Source organism: Maylandia zebra, linkage group LG9 (genome assembly GCF_041146795.1).
Source record: "Maylandia zebra isolate NMK-2024a linkage group LG9, Mzebra_GT3a, whole genome shotgun sequence".
In the NCBI taxonomy this organism is placed as follows: domain Eukaryota; kingdom Metazoa; phylum Chordata; class Actinopteri; order Cichliformes; family Cichlidae; genus Maylandia; species Maylandia zebra.
Genome location: NC_135175.1, coordinates 9,897,160 through 9,918,438, shown reverse-complemented (window position 1 = coordinate 9,918,438; position 21,279 = coordinate 9,897,160). Strand labels below are relative to the sequence as shown.

The window sequence follows — 21,279 nt, the reverse complement described above, 5'->3', positions numbered from 1 at the left end:
GCTCAGGACATGAGCCCTCATTAGGATGAAGCTCTCCACAGAATTATGATAAAACAGCTGCCGTTCTTTAAACATGTTTCATGGCCGCTCACCTGGGCTTCCAGTGTCAGACATCTTACACAAGCTCAGCTCGTAGATCCCAGTCACTCGGTTGCTATAATGAAGCAGAAGTTTTGAACAAGGAAACTTTGTAACGAAATGCCAACGACCGCCTGTCTGTTTTCAGGGCTGTATTTGAAGCCATGCTCCAATCAGGCAAAGTTTTAAGTGTTGCACATTTCGATGGGTTTCTTTCAGCTGACATAGTTTCCATTTGGGTCATGTGGTGTTAGATACCCCAGCGTGTGGTCATAGGGTGAAGAGCCCGGACGATTAGTGGGATTTTAGGTGTGGTGTAAAAATGACGCTGCAACTTTAAAAACGTTGTTGCTTTAAGGATTAACGTACAACCATACTTGGGCTGAGTTTGACACTGGTTCTCTTCAGTAATTAAAATAGCTTTAACACATGATAAGATCAAATGTCAGCTACACTGTGACAGTCGAGGGGCCACACTCAGATATATTTATTCGCTTGTTCTCTTTGTGTGATAAGAGTTTCCATCTGAATTTAACCCCTGTGTGGGGCTGATCTTTCATTTCATTTTATTTCAAGCTCAGATTCTTTGCCTTTGGCACATTTTCTGTGACGAGACTTCAAACCATTCCCACCGTCCTTATTAATCAACATGGTGAAGTGATTCTTCGCAAGGTGATGGGATAGGAAGAGTTTCAGAAAATGAGGCCTTTTGTCTTTATTGGAGAGGTCAGTGCAGACAGGACGGATGGGGGGAAGGCGAGGGGGGAATGACACACAGGAAACGGTGTTGGTCAGACCCAAAGACAGGCGTGGGCAGTGAGGACTCTCACCTTCAGACTCACTGTCTAATCAGTCTGACAGTGAGTCTGAAGACAGAGCAACCCAACACACGTTACTATGTTCATCATCATCATCATTGTTTATTTATATAGCACTTTAAAAACACACAAGGCTGACCAAACTGCTGAACAATAGAAACATAATAGATACCATAAGAATAATAAATACGATACAATAATAAACATAGCGAAAAACAATAAAATACAAGTCAGTCAACCACTGAGTCAAAAGCCAGTGAATAAAAATGCTTTTTCAATCTGGATTTAAAAACCAGCACTGATGTCGATTGCCTAATGTGAAGAGGAAGATTATTCCAAAGCTTAGGAGCCACGATAGAGAACGCTCGGTCTCCTCTCAGTTTCAGCCGTGATTTGGGGACTGAGAGCAACAGCTGCTCAGCTGACCGGAGCGAACGAGTGGGGACATAGGGCTTCAGCAGGTGCCAGACCATTTAAAGATTTAAAAACCAATAAAAGAACTTGAAAATGAATCCTAAATTCAATTGGAAGCCAGTGCAGGGAGGCCAAGAGTGATGTTATCACTAAGCAGGACATTAAATCAAATTAATGAGACACCAAAACAAGAGCTGGAGCCCAAGACAGCCATGAAGTCACAGTGTACACAAATACACAAGAAACACAGAAACCAGCTGGGTGGATGTGGCTCGGGAACCTTCTGTTACCTTGAACGTCGGTGTTTTGAACGCTGGCTGCTCCAGTCTGCTTGTATTTGTCCAAGATTTCCCCTCATATCTTGGTTATGGTTATTTTTTCTTTTATTAAACTGATCACACTCCTGTTTCATGAATAGAAAAAAACCCCATCAGTGTATTTTCACTTAAACAAGCAGCTGTTTTTTTTGCATTAAAGTTATATAAAAATGTAACAGTGCAAATTCCTCGCTGACAGTTTAACCAAAAGGCATTTCCAGTGGAAAGTAGCCGACATATTCTCAGCATAACCATGTATAATATCCACAAAACCTGAGAAGGTTGGAGAGAAGGTAGGCGAACTCTGCTGGGATCTGCGTTTAACAAAGTGTCTAAAGACGAAACAAAGAAATCTTTCTGTAAATGTTCAGATGCACAGACTGGACTGAAAAAGAGTGAAAAAGCAGCTAACGTCCAAAAATAAGAAAACTTTGAAAGAACTCCAAAAAAACCTGGAGAACTTTTGCTCAAAAAACAGTTTTGTTTTTTTTAAATTACAAGGCAATCTGACAAAATGTCATCAAATGAGACTCAAGACTTCTGCAGGTCTCTGCCATGACTCAATTTTTTTTTCTTAACGGCAGAAACAATTGTTCCTTTTTTACTTTGTTTCTATTTTCTCTTCTTGTTTTTATCTGTTGAACAACAAACAACATTCATGCTGATTCACATAATATCCTGTCTCTAATCTCTGGGATTTCCTCGTAGCTCTTTGATGCAAAGAACATCCATCAAACGCTCCAGCTTGTGCTCAACATCATCGTGAACGGTGAAGGTACTCTGACGAGAAAATACTCAGTCGACCTTTTGGTTGATTTGTTAAAGAACCCCAAAATAGCTGATTACCTAACAAGGTATGCAGATAATTCACAGCTCTTTTCCTGAATAGCTGCTTTAAAACTCTGCTGAAAGCCTTTGTCCATTTCCAGGTATCCCCACTTCTCGGCATGTGTGTCTCAAGTGTTAGGACTGCTGCATTGGAAAGACCCAGACCCTGCAGCCAAGGTGAGAGACGACAAATATGATAACCCACACCAGCTGTGCTTAACTCTGTAAGTTCCCAGTATTCCCTGAAACCATCACGTGTGACACAGTTTACATCAGACGTGATGCAGCTGACGTCAACACTGACCTTCTTGTGGTAACAGAGACTTAAAAAAATAATAATAAAGCAACAAAGTGGGTCGCTCTTTGACAGTAAATTCCAGTGCGGTCCGCTCCAATCTCCTCAGGCTGACTCTCTTCTAGGCTCTCCTGACTGTTCCCTTTACATGCTGATGATGTGTCTTGTAAATCTGGATCCCTTTCCAGCAGGACGCTCCTCTTTTTCAGACAGTACCTGAGCTGCTCTCTCTCCTGACAGTCAGCTGTCCACCTCTGCATGGCCAGTCGAGCCAGCGCCGGCATTTGAGGCAGAGCTCGGAGCAGAGCGGGCAGCCAGGCTGAGCACAGAGCAGAGGTTGAAGGTCGCAAACTGACATCCACGTCTTCCAGAGAGCCCAGACCTCCTGCTGCAAACAGACTGCACCAACCGTTGTCTCCCACCAAGCTGTTGTAGGACAGATCCAGTGCACGGAGTGAGGAGAGACAGCCCCGTCTGCACACGGCAGCTGCACAGAGGAAGAGGACCCATTGATAACTGATCACTTTATGCCTGTTCACTTTACTGTTTTGTTCACAATGTTTCTGATGGAGACAAAAATAACACCGAATAGTTTCATTGTTTTGTTTTATACGACAGCTACAGATGCTGGCAGCATGAAATAAATGAAAGAAATATCAATTTCCTTCAGGCTTTACTTGTCTTAATATACATTTATGCAGCCTAATGATCCACTACAGACCAAAAAAGAAAAAGTATAATGTCATTGTGTGTTAGTTACCCAGATGTTGCATGTCATCAGTGGTGAGCTCGCAGCTGCAAAGACGGAGCTCGCTGACGACTGATGGCTGCAGAGCATCCAGCAGGAGCGCCAAGTGACCGCCAACCACTTTACACCAGGAAATATCCACCGTGCGCAGATAGGACACCGCCAGGGCTGATGCATAAACACAAAGTTTTCACCATTTCAGGCTAGAGGGTGGAAGAGGTATTCAGGGAGAATGACTTGAAGGAAAACTTCTATAAATAAACAAGTGTGTGTGTGTGTGTGTGTGTGTGTGTGTGTGTGTGTGTGTGTTACCCAGAGCAGTGAAGGACTCGTTGCTCATGTAGCAGCTGTTGAATGGCAGCCTCCTCATTTGTGTCGCAGGGAGGGCGGAGACCAGCAGGTGGACCACACCTCCCACTTCCTTATTGGATGACACATCAAGCTCGGTCAGTGCAGTGAGAGAGGGCAGCACCTGGACTGAAAAACAACGAGTCACATGACTGCTGCAGCGAGCATGCGATTAGTGTCCGGCGTGTGAGATTGGTAGCAACTGACTCAGAGCCTCTAGATCATCTCGCGTGAGGCAACACAGGTGGAGGTCGAGTCTCTCCAGGTGTGTGACGTGAGCCAGGTGAAAGGTGAGGCGGCTCAGTCCACCAGCTAGAAGCAGCTTTACAGTATATTAATCAGAACAATGCTGCTCTCTAATGTATCTTGGTAAAGCGCAGAAAAATCTAATGTTTTATATGATACAGTGTGATTTCAGTAACATATCATAATGGAGGCTTCAGCAAGTACTTACGAAGGAAATCTTTCCTCTGCTCTTCAGTTAGTTCATCAAATACCTCCCAAAACATCTGTATGGTGGGGTGGCGGTCATGATATCTCCAACCATAACTTGTGTTCTGAAAACAGTGAAAATGACTGTTATAATCATAGAGTTTGTAAGGTCAGGCATACACTATGTTGCCAAAAGTATTCCCTAACACATCCAAATCATTCAATTAATGTGTTCCAATCACTTCCATGGACACAGGTGTATTAAATCAAGCACCTAGGCATGCAGACTACTTCTACAAACATGTGTGAAAGGACGAGTCGCTCTCAGGAACTGAATGAATTCCAGCATGGTAATGTGATAGGATGCACCAGTGCAACAAGTCCAGTCATGAAATTTCCTCGCTATTAAATATTCCATAGTCAGCTGTTAGTGATATTATAACAAAGTGGAAGTAATTGGAAATGACAGCGAGTCAGCTGATGCTAAGGCTCATAGTGCACTTAAGTCACCAATATCTGCAGTCTGCTGTTGTTACAGATGTCCAAACTTCATTGGTTTCCATGGCTGAGCAGCTGCATCCCAGCCTTACACTGACAAACACAATGCAAAGCGTCAGATGGAGTGATTTAAGCATCTCAACACTGGACTCTAAAGCAGTGGAGATGTGTTTACTGGAGTGACGAATCACACTTCTCTGACTGGCAATCCGATGGATGTGTCAGGGTTTGGTGGTTGCCAGAAGTACTTGTCTGACTGCACTGTGCCAAGTGTAAAGTGTGGGCATGTGTGCACATGGCTGGGCACCAGTGCACAATACAAGGTCCATAAAGACATGGATGAGTGAGTTTGGTGTAGAAGAACTGGACTAGCCTGCACAGAGTCCTGACCTCAACCAGATAGAACATCTTTGGGATGAATTAGAGCAGCAACTGTGAGCCAGGCCTTCTCCTCCAACGTCAGTGTCTGACACCACAAATGCACCTCTGGAAGAATAGTCAAAAAATTCCCATAAACACACCTAAACCTTGTGGAAAGCTTTTCCAGAAGAGTGGAAGCAGTTATAGCTGCGAAGGGTGGGCTGACTATTATATTATACTATCATACAAAAGTCTGGATTAAGACTGAGATGTGACACAAGTTCATATTTGTGTTAAAGCAGCCGACTGAATGCTTTTGACAGTATGCAGTACACAGTTATTGTGCTACAGGACAGCTGTGAAACTACAGCCTGTGTCTGTTTGGCTGACTGTACCTGTTTGAACTTTTCCCAGTCATGCACGTCCTGGCCGACCAGCACTCCCTGCAGCTCCTCTGGTCGAAACAGCCTCACCAAATCCTGCTCACACACCAGGAAGAAGCCTCGCTTGAACTCCTGGAACAGATTCTCCACTGATGTGTTGAAGATACCATATTTCTAACATGTTCAGGACTCAGTACAATAACTGAATGAATTTAGACGCAGGAGTCTTCCAGGTCTTTATGTTTAGTTTGGTTTTTTGCTGTGTTATTTACAGAATTACAGATGGATACCATATATTTCTTTTCATCGATAATAAATTATAGTACGGTCTAATAGAGACGTTATTTTTAAAATCAGGCGTCTAAGCAGAACACGTTCCTCAGCAGAAAACATTTTATCAGAAAGTCATTTCAGTGAGAATATTGGAATAAAGAAACCAAGCACTCCACTGTGAAACCACTGACAGTTTTCACATTAGATCACAGCCATTTATCTACAGCGGCTGGTCGGCCATCTGTTAAAACCTCATATGGACAATTCCTGTTGTTCTATAAGATGCTCTCTAATAGGATGTCTTGGATTTATTTATTATTCAGTTATTGCATTCCTGTTATGGCTGTACGCACACAGAATATTGATATGAAGTAAAAATGATTCTCTCGGGTTGCTTCTGGGATAGTGGAAAAACCAATATATTTCTAAAAGTGTGTTTAATGATTGAGCTGCCACCCAAAAATCAAGTTCTTATCTTGACAAAGCTGGATTATTGACCGCTGGTGAAACATCTGTTGTCCTGAAGGATAAGGACAACAGATGTTTCATCTTGATCTATTATATAAAACGGCCAAAACTGTGTTCAAATCCAAACTTTCTGGCTTCTTTTGGTTCCTGCTGAAGTGCTTTGGGTCCCCTCAGTTCATCCTTAGTCTGAGAAAAGTTTTGTTCTCTCTTTAAGGCACATTTCCTTTGAGCTAACTTAAACTCTGATTGGCTGTCCACTATAAACAAAAAGCATGAACAGCAGATCGGTGGAGTTTCTGTGCCCATGAGCAGAGCTGTGTGCCTGTTAGGGATATGTGTTCTTACTGGTATGATAGAGAGCTGAACGTAGGAAAGACAGTAGACTGTTTTCAGGTTGAGATTCATTCACATTTGGTTCTCCGTGCAGCATTTGTTCCGGTGGAATGGTGCATGTTCAACTGAGTTAAAGTAAACTGTAGTAAAATGTGGCCCACTGATGCATTTTCATATTCTTTTTCATTGAAGTCACGTTAGAAGCATTTTCCCTTTTCAGGTGGGTGCCCAGCTGGATGAGGAGAGGAACATTACGGCCCTGGTCCCTCGTCAGCCCCTGGAGGTCCATGAGACCGTGGCAGAGTGCATGATTTACGCCAACCACTGGGTGGCCCGCAAGATCCAGGAAGCTTTCCCCAACCAGGCCCTTCTAAGGTGTCACCCACCACCACAACAGGAGCTATTCAACCAGCTGGTGGACACTGCAAAGGCCAAAGGTTTCACCATTGACACCAGGTAATGTTTTTGACTGTTCAGTATAGAAACTGAGGAAATGCATATTGTAGTCCAACGCACATCATGTTCAGACACACAAGTGTGTGAACCTGAAATGTTTGATAACACGGGGACACACTCAGGTGTCACATGAGCAGTCAGACAAGAAGAAGACATGTTCCTTCAGCTCAGGTTGAGGTTGAAGCCAAATATGCTTCCAAACCAAAGACTAGAACATATGATGAAGCATATCTTGCCTTTGGCTTCAGCTTCACAACAGCTGTCGTGGCAAGGTCGGTCTCCCCGACAGAATTAGTTTCCCCTGCGTCGGGAGCACACGCTGGGCTGTCCAAATCACGGACAAACAGGATCCCACATTCTTGATTTTCAGTTCACAAACACTTCTTATAACGACTAACTACTCCTGAAACTTTGGAGGTTTTAGCTCTTTACACAGTAAAGTTACAGGATAAATATAATTATCAGGCAAAATGTCCTTCGTTTGTTAAAATAATCCCGTCTGATACCACGAGAGGACAATAAATATTTCATTTTCTGTTGTAACCCTTAAACTGAATGGTAATGTAACGACACTCAGGTTTCACTTTTTTACAAAACTAAAACATCACTACTTCCACGTCTGACTGTTTGTAATGGAGGCGGCGTAACCTGGATCCACACTCCGTGCCCAGCGAACGCTCGCCACGCAGGGGGAACACATGCTGTCGGCGATGCCGACCTCGGCACAACGCTGATCCTGCCGCAGTTTGTTCCCCGGTTCAAATCCCGGACAAACAGGATCCCACAGCTGTTTATGCTTTTAAACCCGTTTTGCACAGAGAGCAGTGTTGAATATTCTCACACGGGAACAAAACAAACAACTCAAATAATTAAAGATGGTTTGTTTTTCTGTTTTTTAAAAGAGGCAGTGATTTATTTAATTACAACCTGTAATCTATTACAGTTAACTTTTATTTGTTTAACTGTTTACAAAAGGTCTGAGGATCTGAGGCGTGGAATGAACTGCAATGGAGTTTGAAAACAAAATATGAATGTGCGGTTGGAGGATTGTGGGGGGGGGGGTTAAACCAACAGCAGAACCGGTCCCAGGACAAGAGACATGGTGATGCAAGTAGCTTTGTGTCACTGACTGCTGAGATGAGAGGCCTCACTCATCCCTGGTTTCTGGCTCTGTTCCTTCAGGTCCAACAAGGCTTTAGCTGCCTCACTGGACCGAGCTGTGGACCCACAGGACCCCTTGGTGAACAGGTTGTTCAGAATGATGGCCACCACTGCTATGTCACAGGCTCTGTACTTCTCCACTGGTGCTCATCCTCAAGACCAATACTACCATTATGGTACGATACCGCTGCACAGCTTTTATTGGCTGCACTAGAGTTTCAGTGTGACTGTGGGTCAGTCCATCCATCACACGTCTGCACACACTTGTCCAACGTCTGTTGTTTGTGAAGAATTATTCGACTGAGAACTAGAAAGAAGGCTAACGTGCTGATATTTGCTTCGTTGTCGTAGGTCTGGCTCTGGATCGCTACACACACTTTACCTCACCCATCCGTCGGTACGCAGACATTGTCGTGCACCGCCTTCTTACCGCAGCCCTGCACATGCAGAGGGGCGTTGTATCTGGTAAAGCACCAGCCAGTAACAAAGAAGTGGAGGAAATGGCTCACCATGTCAACAGCAAGAACAGGGTCAGGGGTGTTTTATTGTTTGTGTTTTTCAATGATTCACCTCTTACTCTATTAACAGAAGCTGTGCTGACGTCTGTGTTTCATTTGCAGGCAGCACAGGCAGCCCAAATGCGATCCACAGCACTGTTTCAGTGTCTGTTTTTCAGAGAACGAGACCCTCAGACAGACCCGTGCTGTGTGGCTGACGCTGTTGTCTACTCCATTCGAGACAACGGTGTCTTGGTGTTTATCCCAGAGTAAGAACCTTCAGTCCTGTGTTTTGTTCTGCAGTCTTCTTCTTTTCCTTTGTTTAATGGAGCTGTACAGCAGCTCACAGACGGCCAACCACTCGTGTATTTTTAATAGACGAATTCAAAGTTTATGACAATGAATGAATTTGTTGGAAGATGTAATTGCACGCTAATCAATGTATATTTAACAGTATACACGCTAGTTTTATTTTCTCTTAAAAAACCTCAAAATGAGTTTTAAATTGTATAAATTTACTAAACTAATTCCTTAAACATTTATTGTGAGCAGGGAAAATCGGCTAAAACCCCGAATCTTTTCTCTACCAGGCTTTAAATAAGTTAATTGCATTGCTGAAGTTGAGTCTGTGGGGAGGGACGGTGCTTTGGAGCCAGCCTTGTGTTTGTGGCACTTCTACGTTAGCTTAGCTAACCTCTGGAGGTTGCTGCTTGTTTATTGCAAGGAAAGTGTAATTTAATAACATCAGTGTTCTCCATGCTTGTGGTGTTACAGGGATATGCAATATTAACAGTTTATTAAAATGTAACCTGTGGTCATTTTGAGAAGGCTGTAGAATCCATGTAATGATTAAAATCACAGGGCGCAAAGCAGGTTGAGTAATATCACTGAGTAAGTAAGGCTGCCTCTGACCACAGCCATGTTGTTCACAGGTATGGTGTGAGGGGGCCTGTGTATCTGAAGAACAAAGAGGGCCTGGTGGTGGTAGCGGGACAGGACGGCAGCTGTGATTGGCAGGGTGGCACTGTGCGAAAATACCCGGACCGCATTACCACCACCTCCAGCTGTGGCACCTCCACCTTCAAACTGTTTGACCACATCACCGTAAGTCACAGAAAACGCTAATCAATCATTTTAGAAGGTTTCCAGCAATGCAGCGCCTAAAGGCGACGATTCCAAATATATATGCATGAGTGTATATGAATCACAGGTTCATACGACTACTGGATCTTTTGTGGTCCAACATTAAGAGACGTTTTATGATCTTGTTGTGATAAAGTGTTGTGTGGTTGCTGCTTTGTTAGCTAATCTCAAGGTAACAAAACGTCAGTAAGATGAATGAGACGAAAATGATTCCTGAAAATAAATCATTTAAAGTTATTCAGTTTATTGTTTTTAAATATTATATGAAAACAAAAACATAAGTGTGGGGGGGGGGAGGCTCTCCTCCAAGACAAGAAATGTAATGCTTCCAGTTTGTGGCGTTTCTACACAAACCTTTTTGTAAAGGGAGATAAAAAATGACAGTGGGCGGTAATTGTTTTCACATAAACGCCTTTAAACGCTGCACGGTCGCACTCTCTCTCTCGCACTCGATAAATGATCCATTGTTGCTCTGCACACGTTTGTTACCACAAACGTCGCATGCACTTATGTCATTGTCATGAGACACTCTTGCAAACAAACTCACGGTTTAGTAACACAGTAGAGCAGCGTGTTTACGGGACAGTAACAGTAATCTAATTACCTTTTTTGCAACAGTAATCCCTTACTTTACTCGTTACTTGAAAAAAGTAATCTAATTATGCGTTGCTGCCCATCACTGGCGTCAAGTTATATTAAGTTCAGGCATGTTACACACGATGATTGTGAGGAATAAGTGCATGTGATTTAAGCAAAAAGAGCAGGAAACATTACCCTAAGGTTAGCTAACAAAAAGAAACTGAAGTAACGGTGTGTTATTCTCACATCTTTGGCTTTAAGACATGAAAAAGTGACAGAGTACTGCTGCTTCCACTGTTATCAACATCTTTTCTTTCTTTCATGGACTTATCCTGGGGTCATAAATGTCAAAGGGCAAAGGCAATGCTAACAACATAGCTTACTGATGGATGATGATGGATGACACATGTGGCCAAAACAAGATAGAAAGAAACATTAGCCCAAACACAAGTTGTCCACCACAGCATTGACTGCTGTCAAGCTATGATCATATCAAACAAAGAGATGATGATGATATTCAACAAACAAATCAACAAAACAACAACCTCACTGTGACACTTGACCGAGGTCACAGTGTTAATGAATGTTTTTCTCCCCCTCTGCTCCAGTCTCCACGTCGTGTGAATGTTAGAAAGCACAGTAAAGAAAGTTCGTGTACGGATGGATGAACGTTTGTTACATTGGATACGTGTGTGTAACATACGTATCCAATTTATCCTATTTATGAACAAAATTGTGGCACAGTCGGAAACTTCTCCACTCTACACCACTGTCTACTTAGCTGTGACGCTGCGCACAGTGCTGAGAGGACTGCTGTTATATATTACGTCACAAACCTTAAGTGGGCCTGTCTTTGCATAGCATTCCATTAGACTATTTTCAGTAGGTGCCATTACTGTGTAGTGATCGAACTGAGGAATACTGTGACTTACGTTCTCTGCTCTCTTCAGGTTCGTATTTCTGTCCACTCTTCAACTTGCCACGCTGACCGTCTAAACCTCGAGGTCATCAGCAACAAGCCTCACCACAGTGCCAAGTCCCAGCAGCCCAGCCCTCAGGGCCGCAGTCAGCTGGTCAAAGAGGTGGTGCGTCAGAATGAAGAGGCGCTGGCTCAGGAGAAGACAGCCCGGCGCCCCAAACTCTCCAAAGAGGAAAGAGAGTTTCGTCAGAGCAAAACTCCCAGTCTGTACTCTATTCTGGAAGAAATCAGAGAGTTGGCTCTGATGGATCTGGAAAGGGCTTCACGCCTCCCGGCAACAACAGCATAGAAACGCTGTAGCCCAGCTTTACCTCCAAGCAGACACTTGTGAGAACTGCACGCTGTGCGCTAACAGAACGGTGATCATTGAAGATCACTCGTGCTGAGTCATCCAGGTCATTCTTGTAGCTCCAGATTGTGTGTGGACAAACCACACGAGTGTGTGAAGTCACAGGAAAGCAAACACAATATTAAGTAAAAACATGTCCCGCCATCTTTTTAGAAACCAGAGTCAAACCGAATCAGTGGATACGTTTTGTAAAAGTTAGTTTTTAAAATCACATCAAGTTAAACTTAGTTGTAAGGAGGATAGGGAACGTGTTAATGCCAGTGAAGTGTCAGCAGTTACTTTGACAAGACCTAGTACTCACTGCAAATGTGGTTCAATCCTGCAGGAAACTAGTCAACTGCAGCAGGTTAAAGAAGTCTGGTAACAAAAGGCTTTTCTCTCAGCACCAGTGATCTCAATATCTCACTGGTGGGATCAATGTCTTGTGTAAATTAAATGTCTTGTGTTATAGAACCATTTTTGGTGAGTTCACACATATTGTACTACCTGTGACCACTTCATACAAAACCCAGCACGAGTATTGTTCTGGAGATGATAAAATGTCCACTCGTCCATTTTCTTCTGCACGTCCTGGAATCTGTCCCAGCTGTCATAGGGTGAGAGGCAGGATACGCCCTGGACAGGTCACCGGACTGATAAAACTTCATGTCACTCATTAGCAGACTTTAAAATAAACCCGTAGAGTAATGAAATACACCTGAGGTTGGTTGTGTTGGAAGTGATGTATAAAACTAGGATGTATTTATCTTATAGTTTGTATATCAAGAGCCTGTATAGAAGACACCAACACCAAGGACATTTTTATTGTTTGAACTGGTAAATAATCAGAAGCGTTTTTTGGTTTGTGGATTTTAAGATTGTTTTCTAGAACTACCAACAGAAATATGAACTGTACATAACTATTTCAATATGTGTGCAGTGGCCTGTAATTAAAAATGGTGTTTTCATTAGCGCAGATGGAGCCACTTCATCGTGTTGCGTTTCATGTCCCTGCAGTAGCTTAAGAAAGAACTGTTCATAATTGAACGAGCACTTAATGCTTGGAAGAGGGTGATGGTCAGTTGACAGCTCACATACTACACACACACAGAGGCCTTTTATAGAAACATGTTTGCAACCAAAATTCTGCCAATAGTGAAACTGGAGAAAGAAGATGCATCAGAGCAGGAACTGTGGATCAGTTCAAATATTTTTCTGTAACAGATACCAACACATGGTAAATACGTTTAGGATTTGGACTTTTAAAAATAAGAAAAACATTTATTTCCATTGATTATAAATGTCTTTGCTAACCCAAAGCTGACGTCACAGTAGGAACATGTGCTCAAGATATAAACCACCAGAAATGCACAACATTACTCGAATGAGCAGGCACGAACATTGGGAAACCTTTAAATCTGCTCACTGCCAAAGCTTTTCAGCAGAAACTGCTGCACGTGAACTTTAATCCCCCTCTACACAGTCGTTGCTGAGCTGTTGCTCAGGGCTGAGGCCGGTCTCAGCCTCAGCGGGCTCAGAGTCTTTGGGGGGAAGCGGGCTGGTTTGTTGCGTGGAGGTGTTGTTGGAAGGCTCGAGGTCAGGATCTTCTACAGTTTCATCTCCATCAGTAGAACCTTTGATGACATTTGGTGAGGATGCAGCTGGAGGTTTGTCTCCTAACATGTCAGCAGTCTGAGAGGCTGAAGGGCCTGAAAGGGTTGAGAATTAGAAACAGTGATGGTTTCAGTCAACACAGACACACTCAGTCTACTACGATTTATAAAAGACAGGCAAAGCTGAGATAATGAAAAATGAAACTGTAAACTGCAGGGTTCAAACTCATTGTTCAGGGTCAAATTTAAGCACTTTAAGCACTTTCAAGGTCCATTATCAAGCTTTTCCAGCACATTACCAAAAAAACAGTTTGCATGTTCCACTTTGCATCACCTCAGTAAGACCATGTAAAAATTAAAACAAATCGTCTTAGGTTGACTTAAATGTTCTTTGTTCCTCTTTTGTTAAAACAGAGAAAAATGCACCACACAAAAATACTGAAAAAGGAAATGGTTGTCTTATATGCATATAGTGCACAAACTCAAAAAACTCATTTCTCTCAAAAATGCAGATGTGCAAATGTGAACAAATCAACTTGTTAGAGATGCTCATCTCCACTTGGAAAAAACAACCACACAAAAGAAGAAATCTGCACAAATGAACAAGTCTGCTCATCAGATATTGATGCTTCTTTCCTACGTGACACAACAACAGGAGACAGATGTTTGGTACTTTAACTAGTTAAGCACCCACACCACCAAAAATGGGGGAAAAGAGAGGAGATCACATTTAATCGGTTATAACACGAGGTCAGAAATATAAGTGCAGACATGAGTGTCCACAGAAGCCTCTGAATCTCAGCTGTAAACCATTTCTACAAACACCAAACAGTTAAAAGAGCAGTTACATCACCATGAATCTGTGGACAGGTAACATCCATATTTTGATTTATGATTTTCTGGAGTTAAATGTGACCCAAAGTATATTTTATAGCATATAAGCTATAAAATACTTTTAAAAATTAGGTGAGGGAAATAATCATTTTTTTCTATGTTTGAGTCCCAGTAACTTTGACATAGTAACATCTGCAGTAATATTTACCCCTCTGATGACAGCTCACAAGCGTTAGCTTTATTTTGATACCAAGACTGTTTACACAGAGTTTGTAATTGCAGAGAAATACTCCATTTATTTTGGCCTCTTCATTTTCGAGCAGGAAGCTCAGAAAAGCCCTGGGGGCCTAACAGGTCAAAGTTCATTCCCAATAAAACTAACTGTGAGATGTTTGACTACATTGCTCTCTGGATTATTGTTACAGTCCTAAATGATCAGCTTTAAAGTGTTTGTGCTAATAACACCATGTACAGTAAGTTATAAACTGTAAACACATTTTTATGGGTGAAGGCTCATAATAGAGACCGATCAACAGGTCATTTTCTTTTCTATGGGTCTCATTTAAATCACATTACATCATTTCTGCGGTAAATGAGGACCCTGAAGAACGATTTAATGTCACTGTTAAAGATTTGTAGACAATAGATCGCAGACAGCTGGCTCCGCTTTAACTAAAGAGGAAGTAAAAACAGTTTGGATCACAAGTGTAAGGCAAAAACAAAAATACTACGCCTAATTGAAGCTGACATCAGACAGGCAGTAAAGAAATCAATGTTTTCTACATGCTTTGCCTCTTATTACCAAACTCCACACTAATGTGAGGAATCTCTGGTGGTTTGGACGAACTGTGCAATACGGGAACTCGTCACTCGACCTTCAGGGTTTCTGGTGGATATATACACTAGATCCACTTCACTATATTGTAAGGAGTATTCACTCACCACCCATCATCCAAATCATTGAATTCAGGTGATCCAGTAACTTCCACAGCTGTATAGAATCAAGCACCTAGGCATGCAGACTGCTGCTACTAAGTGGAAGTGTTTGGGAACGACAGCAACTCAGCCATCAAGTGGTGGATCACGTAAAATCCCAGAGTGGGGGTCAGTGGATACTGAGGCGCACAGAGGTTGCTAATTTTCTGTGGAGTCCATCGCTCCAAACTTCACGTGGTCTCCAGATTAGCTAAAGAACAGTGCACAGAGAGCTTCGTGGAATCCATTTCCATGGCCGAGCAGCTGTAGTCCAAGCCTTACATCACAGAGTGCAACGCAAAGCAATGGGACACAGCGGTGTAAAGCACGCCGCCACTGGACTCTAGAACAGGAGAGATGCAGTCTATGGAGCGACGGATCACAGTTCTCAATCTGGAAAGCCGATAGACAAGTCAATTTAGCAGTTGCCAGGACAACAGAGCTCCAGGTTTGGTGGCAGGGGGATTTCGGTGCGGGGTTGTTTTTCAGAAGTTGGGCTCAGTCTCTTCGTTCCAGTGAAAGGAACTCTTAATGCTTCAGCATGCAAAGACATTTTGGCTCCCGACTTTAAGGGAACAGTTTGGGGATGGCTTCTTCCTGTTCCAGCATGACTGGGCACCAGTGCACAAAGCAAGGTCCACAAAGACATGAACTCTGGCATGGGAGTCCTGACCAGAACACCACTGGGATGAATGAGAGCAGAGATTTGGAGCCAGGCCTTCAACATCAGTGTCTGACCTTACAAATGGTCATAAACTCCCATAAACACTCCCAGAAGAGTTGAAGCTGATATAGCTGCACAGGCGGACGTCGTGAATGGGATGTCACTCGAGTTCATATGAGTGTGGGGGCAGATGAGCAAACACTTTTGGCAATATACTGTACATTCAATGTTTTGCTTTTTGTATTTTCATATAAAGTTAATACACCAATGAAGCTAGATGATCCTTATGAACCTTCGCTGGATGTTTTGTAGCAGAATCATTAATTATTTCTGTTATATTGTGTCCCAGCTGTATGATACATTTTTGCCATTCTTACCAATTTGCTGCTGGCGTGCGCGCCTCTTTTCCAGGGCCCGCTGTCTGTTCAGCTCAATACGTTTCTGCTGCTCTTCGGTCAGAGAGGGAGTAGGTGGGGGAGCGAGGGCTTCGGCAATCTGCCCTTGGGGAGCATTAATAAAACTCTCTCTGCTGAACAGATCAGGATCCCCAAATGTTTCCAGTTCACGTTGTACCTCTTCGTCACCAGCACCTGAACACAATTTCAAGCAGTGCTGATAATTAAGTCCTGTGGAATATGGCAAGTATTTCCTATGTGCACCTGCAGGTGTGAATCCACCGTAGGGCTGTTCGATACAACGATATATACAAAAACGTCTATTTCATTTTACGCTATCGTTTGTTTCGTGGTGTCGCAAAATAAACTGTTTACGGCAATATTTCTTCATGGTTCTGATGTCACTGTAGTAAAGTTCTCTCTTTCTCTTATATATAACCACACTACGGACGGACAAGCGCCTGTTTTTATGCGTTGTCGTTAGCAACAACGACGGTAAAACCATCGCGTGTCCGCTTGTTTATGTTCCACATAAACCTTTCAGAATAAAGCTCAAGATCCTGTTGAGGCTTTTCAAAATAAACGGAATCACGTGAAAGAGCAGAGTGTTTACGGATGAGAAGTAAAACAGAGCCGCCAGGTGCTAAAAAATAAACCTTAGACTCAAACGTTAGAACAGGCTTTCCCCCGCAGCACGCCGTGTAATAAATACTCACAAAGAAAACGGCGCCGTTACAACTTCTGTCTAAAAATGTGTCGTTTCATGCATCGGTTAAAACACTCGACTCCAGCTACATGACGCGCAGCTGGAAACACTTCACGCAAGTCGAGATTCACAGAATTGACAGAAAATGTTACATTTCTGTGATTTATATCGTTATCGGACGATAGAATTCTTATATCGGGAGATGAGACTTTGGTCATATCTCACAGCCCTAGTCCACCGTATCCCCATCAGTAATGATTTTTCTTCTTACCATCTGTACTTGTAAAATCTTCATGTGTCAGGGGCATGTCCAGTCGTATTCGTTTAAGACATGTCTATAGAAGAATGAGTAAAAAATTACAAATTCTGAACATTAGGAATCCCACACGCTTGCAGGAAATATTCTACTGCTTCCTCTCACCTGCACTTCCTTTTTGCTGCCGAGCCTTTCCACTTTGTCAATAAAATCTTCAAATTGCAATTTGGGGTACAACCTGTGGGCCCAGTTCTCCATCTTCTGCATCAGCAGCCGCAGGTCTGCAGCCTAATGGGGCAAACATCAAAAACAGCGAGTAGTGATATGAAAGAGGGCTGTGTGTGATAGGACGCTTCTTCTTCCCACTAAAAAATGACTTCCAGTCATTGGAACAAAAGACATCTTAATTTGGTAAACCAACCTCTGGTTCCCCTCACTCATTTTTGACCACGACAGAAAGGGCAACTTTTGACCTTTTAGTCTCAAACCAAATTTAGGACATCTAATTAAAAGCTGACAGGCCAAACAGATTTAGCTCAAAAACCAATGTTCATTCACATCTGGTAATTGGTGGGACAGATGTTATCATATCCTACCTCGTGTCCTTTGCCTTTGAACTGGATATTGTCAAAGAGAGTGCCCAGAGCTGGAAGCCCTCGATCTGATATCAGCCTGGGAAAAAATATTAAGACTAAGTTAAACCATTAATGGATTACAAGCAGGGTTAGCAGCACATCCAGGCGTATTTGGCTTATCCAATTCAGGATCGTGGATGGCTGAAGCCCATCCCAGCAGCCAGGTCGCCAGCCTGTCACAGGGCCAACACAGACAGACCCTCTGAATGGAAATGTCAGTGCCTTCAGATGTACCATGTTCAGAAGGCAGTAGCTTGTTGGGGGGGGGGTAGGGTGTTTGGTTTTCAGGGTGCCCACAACCTTTCTTTTCCTACCTGTTTGTACATAAGGCAGTATAATGAGAAATAGTCAAATTTCTCCATCTAAAAATAAAAAATAAAAAATTGCTATATATATATATATTTATAGCAAAGTTGCAATTAATTTGAATATTTTATCAAATGAAAATCTATGTTTTTCTTTAATACAGCTTGCAAGTTTTATCCTAAGTATAATCGACATTCTTACTTAAAAGCTTATTTAACATCCTTTGATTTAGTATAACTTAGTTCTGTCCAGGAACATTGTGAACAGAACAGTAACAGAGGAGTGCCACTGGAACACCCACTGGGAGACTACTGGGAACGAGCCTGACTTATGGTTGGCAATACTAACCAGGTTCACACTATAGGTGTACAGAGACTGGAAACATCTTTCTCACACACATCCAGGGATGTCTCCAACGCTCTGACAATTTTCAGTCTGGGAATTTTGCCCATCCAAATGATGAAAACAACAATGGTATTAGAGTCTTTCTTCTTTAAATGACTGGCAGAGTGAAGCTGCACCATCATCACACAGATGCAGTCATTTGTACCCGCCGCTAAAGCGTAAGAAGACGCTGCAGTACTCTGCGAAACGACAGGTGTCGCCACTCAGATAATATCACATCACTTTTTTTGTGCAAAGTTCTTTCCACAAACTTACGTTTTCAAACATTTGCAACAACTCTGTGTGTCAGTGTGTCTCTGAGCCTCTGTGCACGATTATTAGTGAAACGGTGATAAAAACCAGTGCAGTCACAGACTCGTGTTCAACCTGGCTGCAACACTGACAGTCTGCACACGTCAATCAATGATTTTGGCCTCCTTGTGTCCCAGCTCACACAAGATGACATCAAATTCCTATTTAAATGCGCATTTTAATGCATTTCAACCCTCTGTCGTGATATAAATGTCTTTGCTACCTGTGGGAGTCCAGCTTGGGTTGGGGTCTCTTCACGCCTCTCCTTTTAGCAGTAGGGACATCAGCCAGCTGTGATACCTCACCTTCATCTCCTGCATTGAAAACACATGACAACAGGATGTGTTTCTAACTCATTCTGTTGGCAGCGTGGCAAACTTCAAGCTTATCTTTAAATCCAGACAAATTATAGACTGGAGGTTACAGAAGAAATGTGCTGGTTTGAACAGTATCTGATAGGTTTCATTTGCTCACGCAAACAAAAACATGTGTGTTGTTATTGTTAGAAACATCCAGTCTCAGAGAGATGCTGAAAAACCAGTTCATGCATTTGTTAATTCTAGGCTGAACTAACAAATTCATTATTATCAAGCTGTTCCAAAAAGCTTTGTGGAAGGACTATGAGAGGTTGTATTTCTCCCACATTAGCCTTTTTTCCTGAATCTTATTTTTCTATGATTCTTCATTAAACCATGAATTTAAAATACAAAGTTCTGAATCATCACATCTTAAAGACCTCATAGTAATCCTGTAAGAGCACAGCAGCATCTACCATCTGCAAAAGGGTCTCCTTCCTCCTGGCCTCCCCGGCCTGGGGAGTGTGGTGGTGGGAGTGGGGGGAAAGCTTCATCCTCTATGCCGTCATAGTCAGGAATGTCCTGCGGGCTATTTTCCTGTGGGTCAACCATGGTGAGTCGGTCCTGGAGACAAAGTAAAAGACGTGTGAGCCCCAGTCGTCAACAGCATCAGCATTAAGTTACATGAATTTAACTGCAAGTTGAAAAAATGACATTTATTTCTGTAAGAGTAATTCTTTACTGTGTTACAACATCAACATGAAAACCTAAAAAAAACTGGCATTTACTTTTTTCTTTTTTTACATCAACAGGAGGAGCTGTACAGACACTCATCCCACCTGGAATTATACCCCAAATTCAGAAATGTACTATTATGATACATTAATGGTCCATTATGTTTGTTTCACAGTTATATACATAATACAATTTATAGATTTGTATATATTTACATTCTATCAGGGATGAACTGGTTGTGAACCTTTGGGCTGATAATGACATTTAAAAGTTACAATTTGGATGAATTATTACTGCGATACTTCTTTTGGACTCTGTAGTACCACAGAAATATCATTAAAGTAACAGGTTTGTTTTAAAGTCTTTCAGCTGTTCCGTAAGCATCATCGTCATCATCATTTATATAGCACTTTAAAAACACACCTGGCAGACCGAAGTGCTGCACAATACAAATGTAGTAATAAAATAGCAAAAAACAAACATAGCAATAAAGTAAACTCTTGAGCCAAAATGATGTGACACAACTAGGGCTGCCACAAACGATTATTTTGATAGTCGACTAGTCACCGATTATTTATGCGATTAGTCGACTAATCAGATCATCATCCACTGGACGTAAAACTACAGCTTATTGCACCATGCAGCATATGCTCTTATATAACTATCATTAGCTTATAGCTTTAAGCTTTTAAGGTGCTAACTAAAAATAAAGACAAGATGATAGTTTATTCAATTTTAATGAAATTTGCAGATTGTTTCGGTGAAGTTTAATAAACTCCTTGCTATCTAAAATATAACAGGACAACGGAGTATATTCTCCAGCATCTCACACTTCTGATAATCAGCTGTCTGCTTGACGTTTATTCAGCTGTGTAAAAACTATAACTTTAATCTCAGACAAACCGATTTACTCAGGAACAAATAAAATACTAAAAAAAAAAAAAGCCAAACAACAACATTTTTAATTTATCTAAGTGACTCATATATATTTAACCTGAGTAGCGAAAGACGGCGGTGGGTTTGAAAACAATTTGCCTGGAGTCTGGTGTTCTCACCGTGCTAGTGACCTAGCCCCCGGCTAGCTATCGAGCTAGTGGGTAACAGACGACTCTGAAAACGTCGGAGCGCTTTTGAAAATATGTGGTGTCCTGATAAACTGAGCCGATATTTGAGGTTTACACAGCTACATTCTCGGCTGAAAATATGTTAAACGTTTATTTTGTGACCCAGAAAGAATAATAAGAGTAATATTAAAACTAACTAGCTGCCGCCATTGTTGGAAACTGAGCTGGGCCGCGCTATGAATTCTGGGACACAGCTGCTTCTTCTTCTTCTTCTTCTTCTTCTTCTTCTTCGGGGTTTAACAGCAGCTGGCATCCTTGTACATGCAGTGCTGCCATCTTCTGTTTCAGTCCGTTATTACACTCTTAAA

General features: G+C 42.3%; 3 protein-coding genes across 3 annotated transcripts; 1 reads left to right on the top strand and 2 right to left on the bottom strand.

Moving 5' to 3' along the window:
* Positions 1 to 974: 974 nt before the first annotated feature.
* LOC112434234 (leucine-rich repeat-containing protein 31-like) lies at positions 975 to 5,996 on the bottom strand. Its single transcript, XM_076887978.1, has 5 exons — positions 5,532 to 5,996; positions 4,301 to 4,403; positions 3,811 to 3,975; positions 3,511 to 3,666; positions 975 to 3,237 (listed from the first exon to the last, which is right to left on the bottom strand). Exons 2-5 carry the CDS (start codon positions 4,353 to 4,355, stop codon positions 2,780 to 2,782), a joined length of 834 nt encoding a protein of 277 aa, XP_076744093.1. The 5' UTR covers positions 4,356 to 4,403; positions 5,532 to 5,996; the 3' UTR covers positions 975 to 2,779.
* LOC112435334 (DIS3-like exonuclease 1) lies at positions 4,419 to 12,712 on the top strand. Its single transcript, XM_076888743.1, has 7 exons — positions 4,419 to 4,447; positions 6,786 to 7,049; positions 8,232 to 8,386; positions 8,562 to 8,740; positions 8,831 to 8,976; positions 9,640 to 9,811; positions 11,380 to 12,712. Exons 1-7 carry the CDS (start codon positions 4,419 to 4,421, stop codon positions 11,695 to 11,697), a joined length of 1,263 nt encoding a protein of 420 aa, XP_076744858.1. The 3' UTR covers positions 11,698 to 12,712.
* A 284-nt stretch (positions 12,713 to 12,996) lies between these two features.
* Positions 12,997 to 21,175, bottom strand: LOC112434232 (TIMELESS-interacting protein-like). The gene is made up of 8 exons (XM_076887977.1): positions 20,903 to 21,175; positions 19,589 to 19,736; positions 19,040 to 19,130; positions 17,776 to 17,851; positions 17,345 to 17,467; positions 17,195 to 17,258; positions 16,200 to 16,412; positions 12,997 to 13,445 (listed from the first exon to the last, which is right to left on the bottom strand). The coding sequence occupies exons 2-8, from the start codon at positions 19,722 to 19,724 to the stop codon at positions 13,201 to 13,203; spliced, it is 948 nt and encodes a 315-aa protein (XP_076744092.1). The 5' UTR covers positions 19,725 to 19,736; positions 20,903 to 21,175; the 3' UTR covers positions 12,997 to 13,200.
* Positions 21,176 to 21,279: the final 104 nt, after the last annotated feature.

Bases quoted from the DNA above. Each gene is read 5' to 3' on its own strand.
- LOC112434234 (XM_076887978.1), bottom strand. From the start codon at position 4,355: ATGTTTTGGGAGGTATTTGATGAACTAACTGAAGAGCAGAGGAAAGAT. The intron at 3,667-3,810 runs GTAACACACACA...TTTATGCATCAG, and splicing joins CGAGTCCTTCACTGCTCTGG to CCCTGGCGGTGTCCTATCTG. The intron at 3,238-3,510 runs GTAACTAACACA...TCCTCTGTGCAG, and splicing joins TGATGACATGCAACATCTGG to CTGCCGTGTGCAGACGGGGC.
- LOC112435334 (XM_076888743.1), top strand. From the start codon at position 4,419: ATGACTGTTATAATCATAGAGTTTGTAAG. The intron at 8,741-8,830 runs GTCAGGGGTGTT...TTTCATTTGCAG, and splicing joins ATGTCAACAGCAAGAACAGG to GCAGCACAGGCAGCCCAAAT. The intron at 9,812-11,379 runs GTAAGTCACAGA...TGCTCTCTTCAG, and splicing joins AACTGTTTGACCACATCACC to GTTCGTATTTCTGTCCACTC.
- LOC112434232 (XM_076887977.1), bottom strand. From the start codon at position 19,724: ATGGTTGACCCACAGGAAAATAGCCCGCAGGACATTCCTGACTATGAC. The intron at 17,852-19,039 runs GTAGCAAAGACA...ATTTTTTCCCAG, and splicing joins CCCAAGCTGGACTCCCACAG to GCTGATATCAGATCGAGGGC. The intron at 17,259-17,344 runs GTGAGAGGAAGC...ATTCTTCTATAG, and splicing joins GCAGCAAAAAGGAAGTGCAG to ACATGTCTTAAACGAATACG.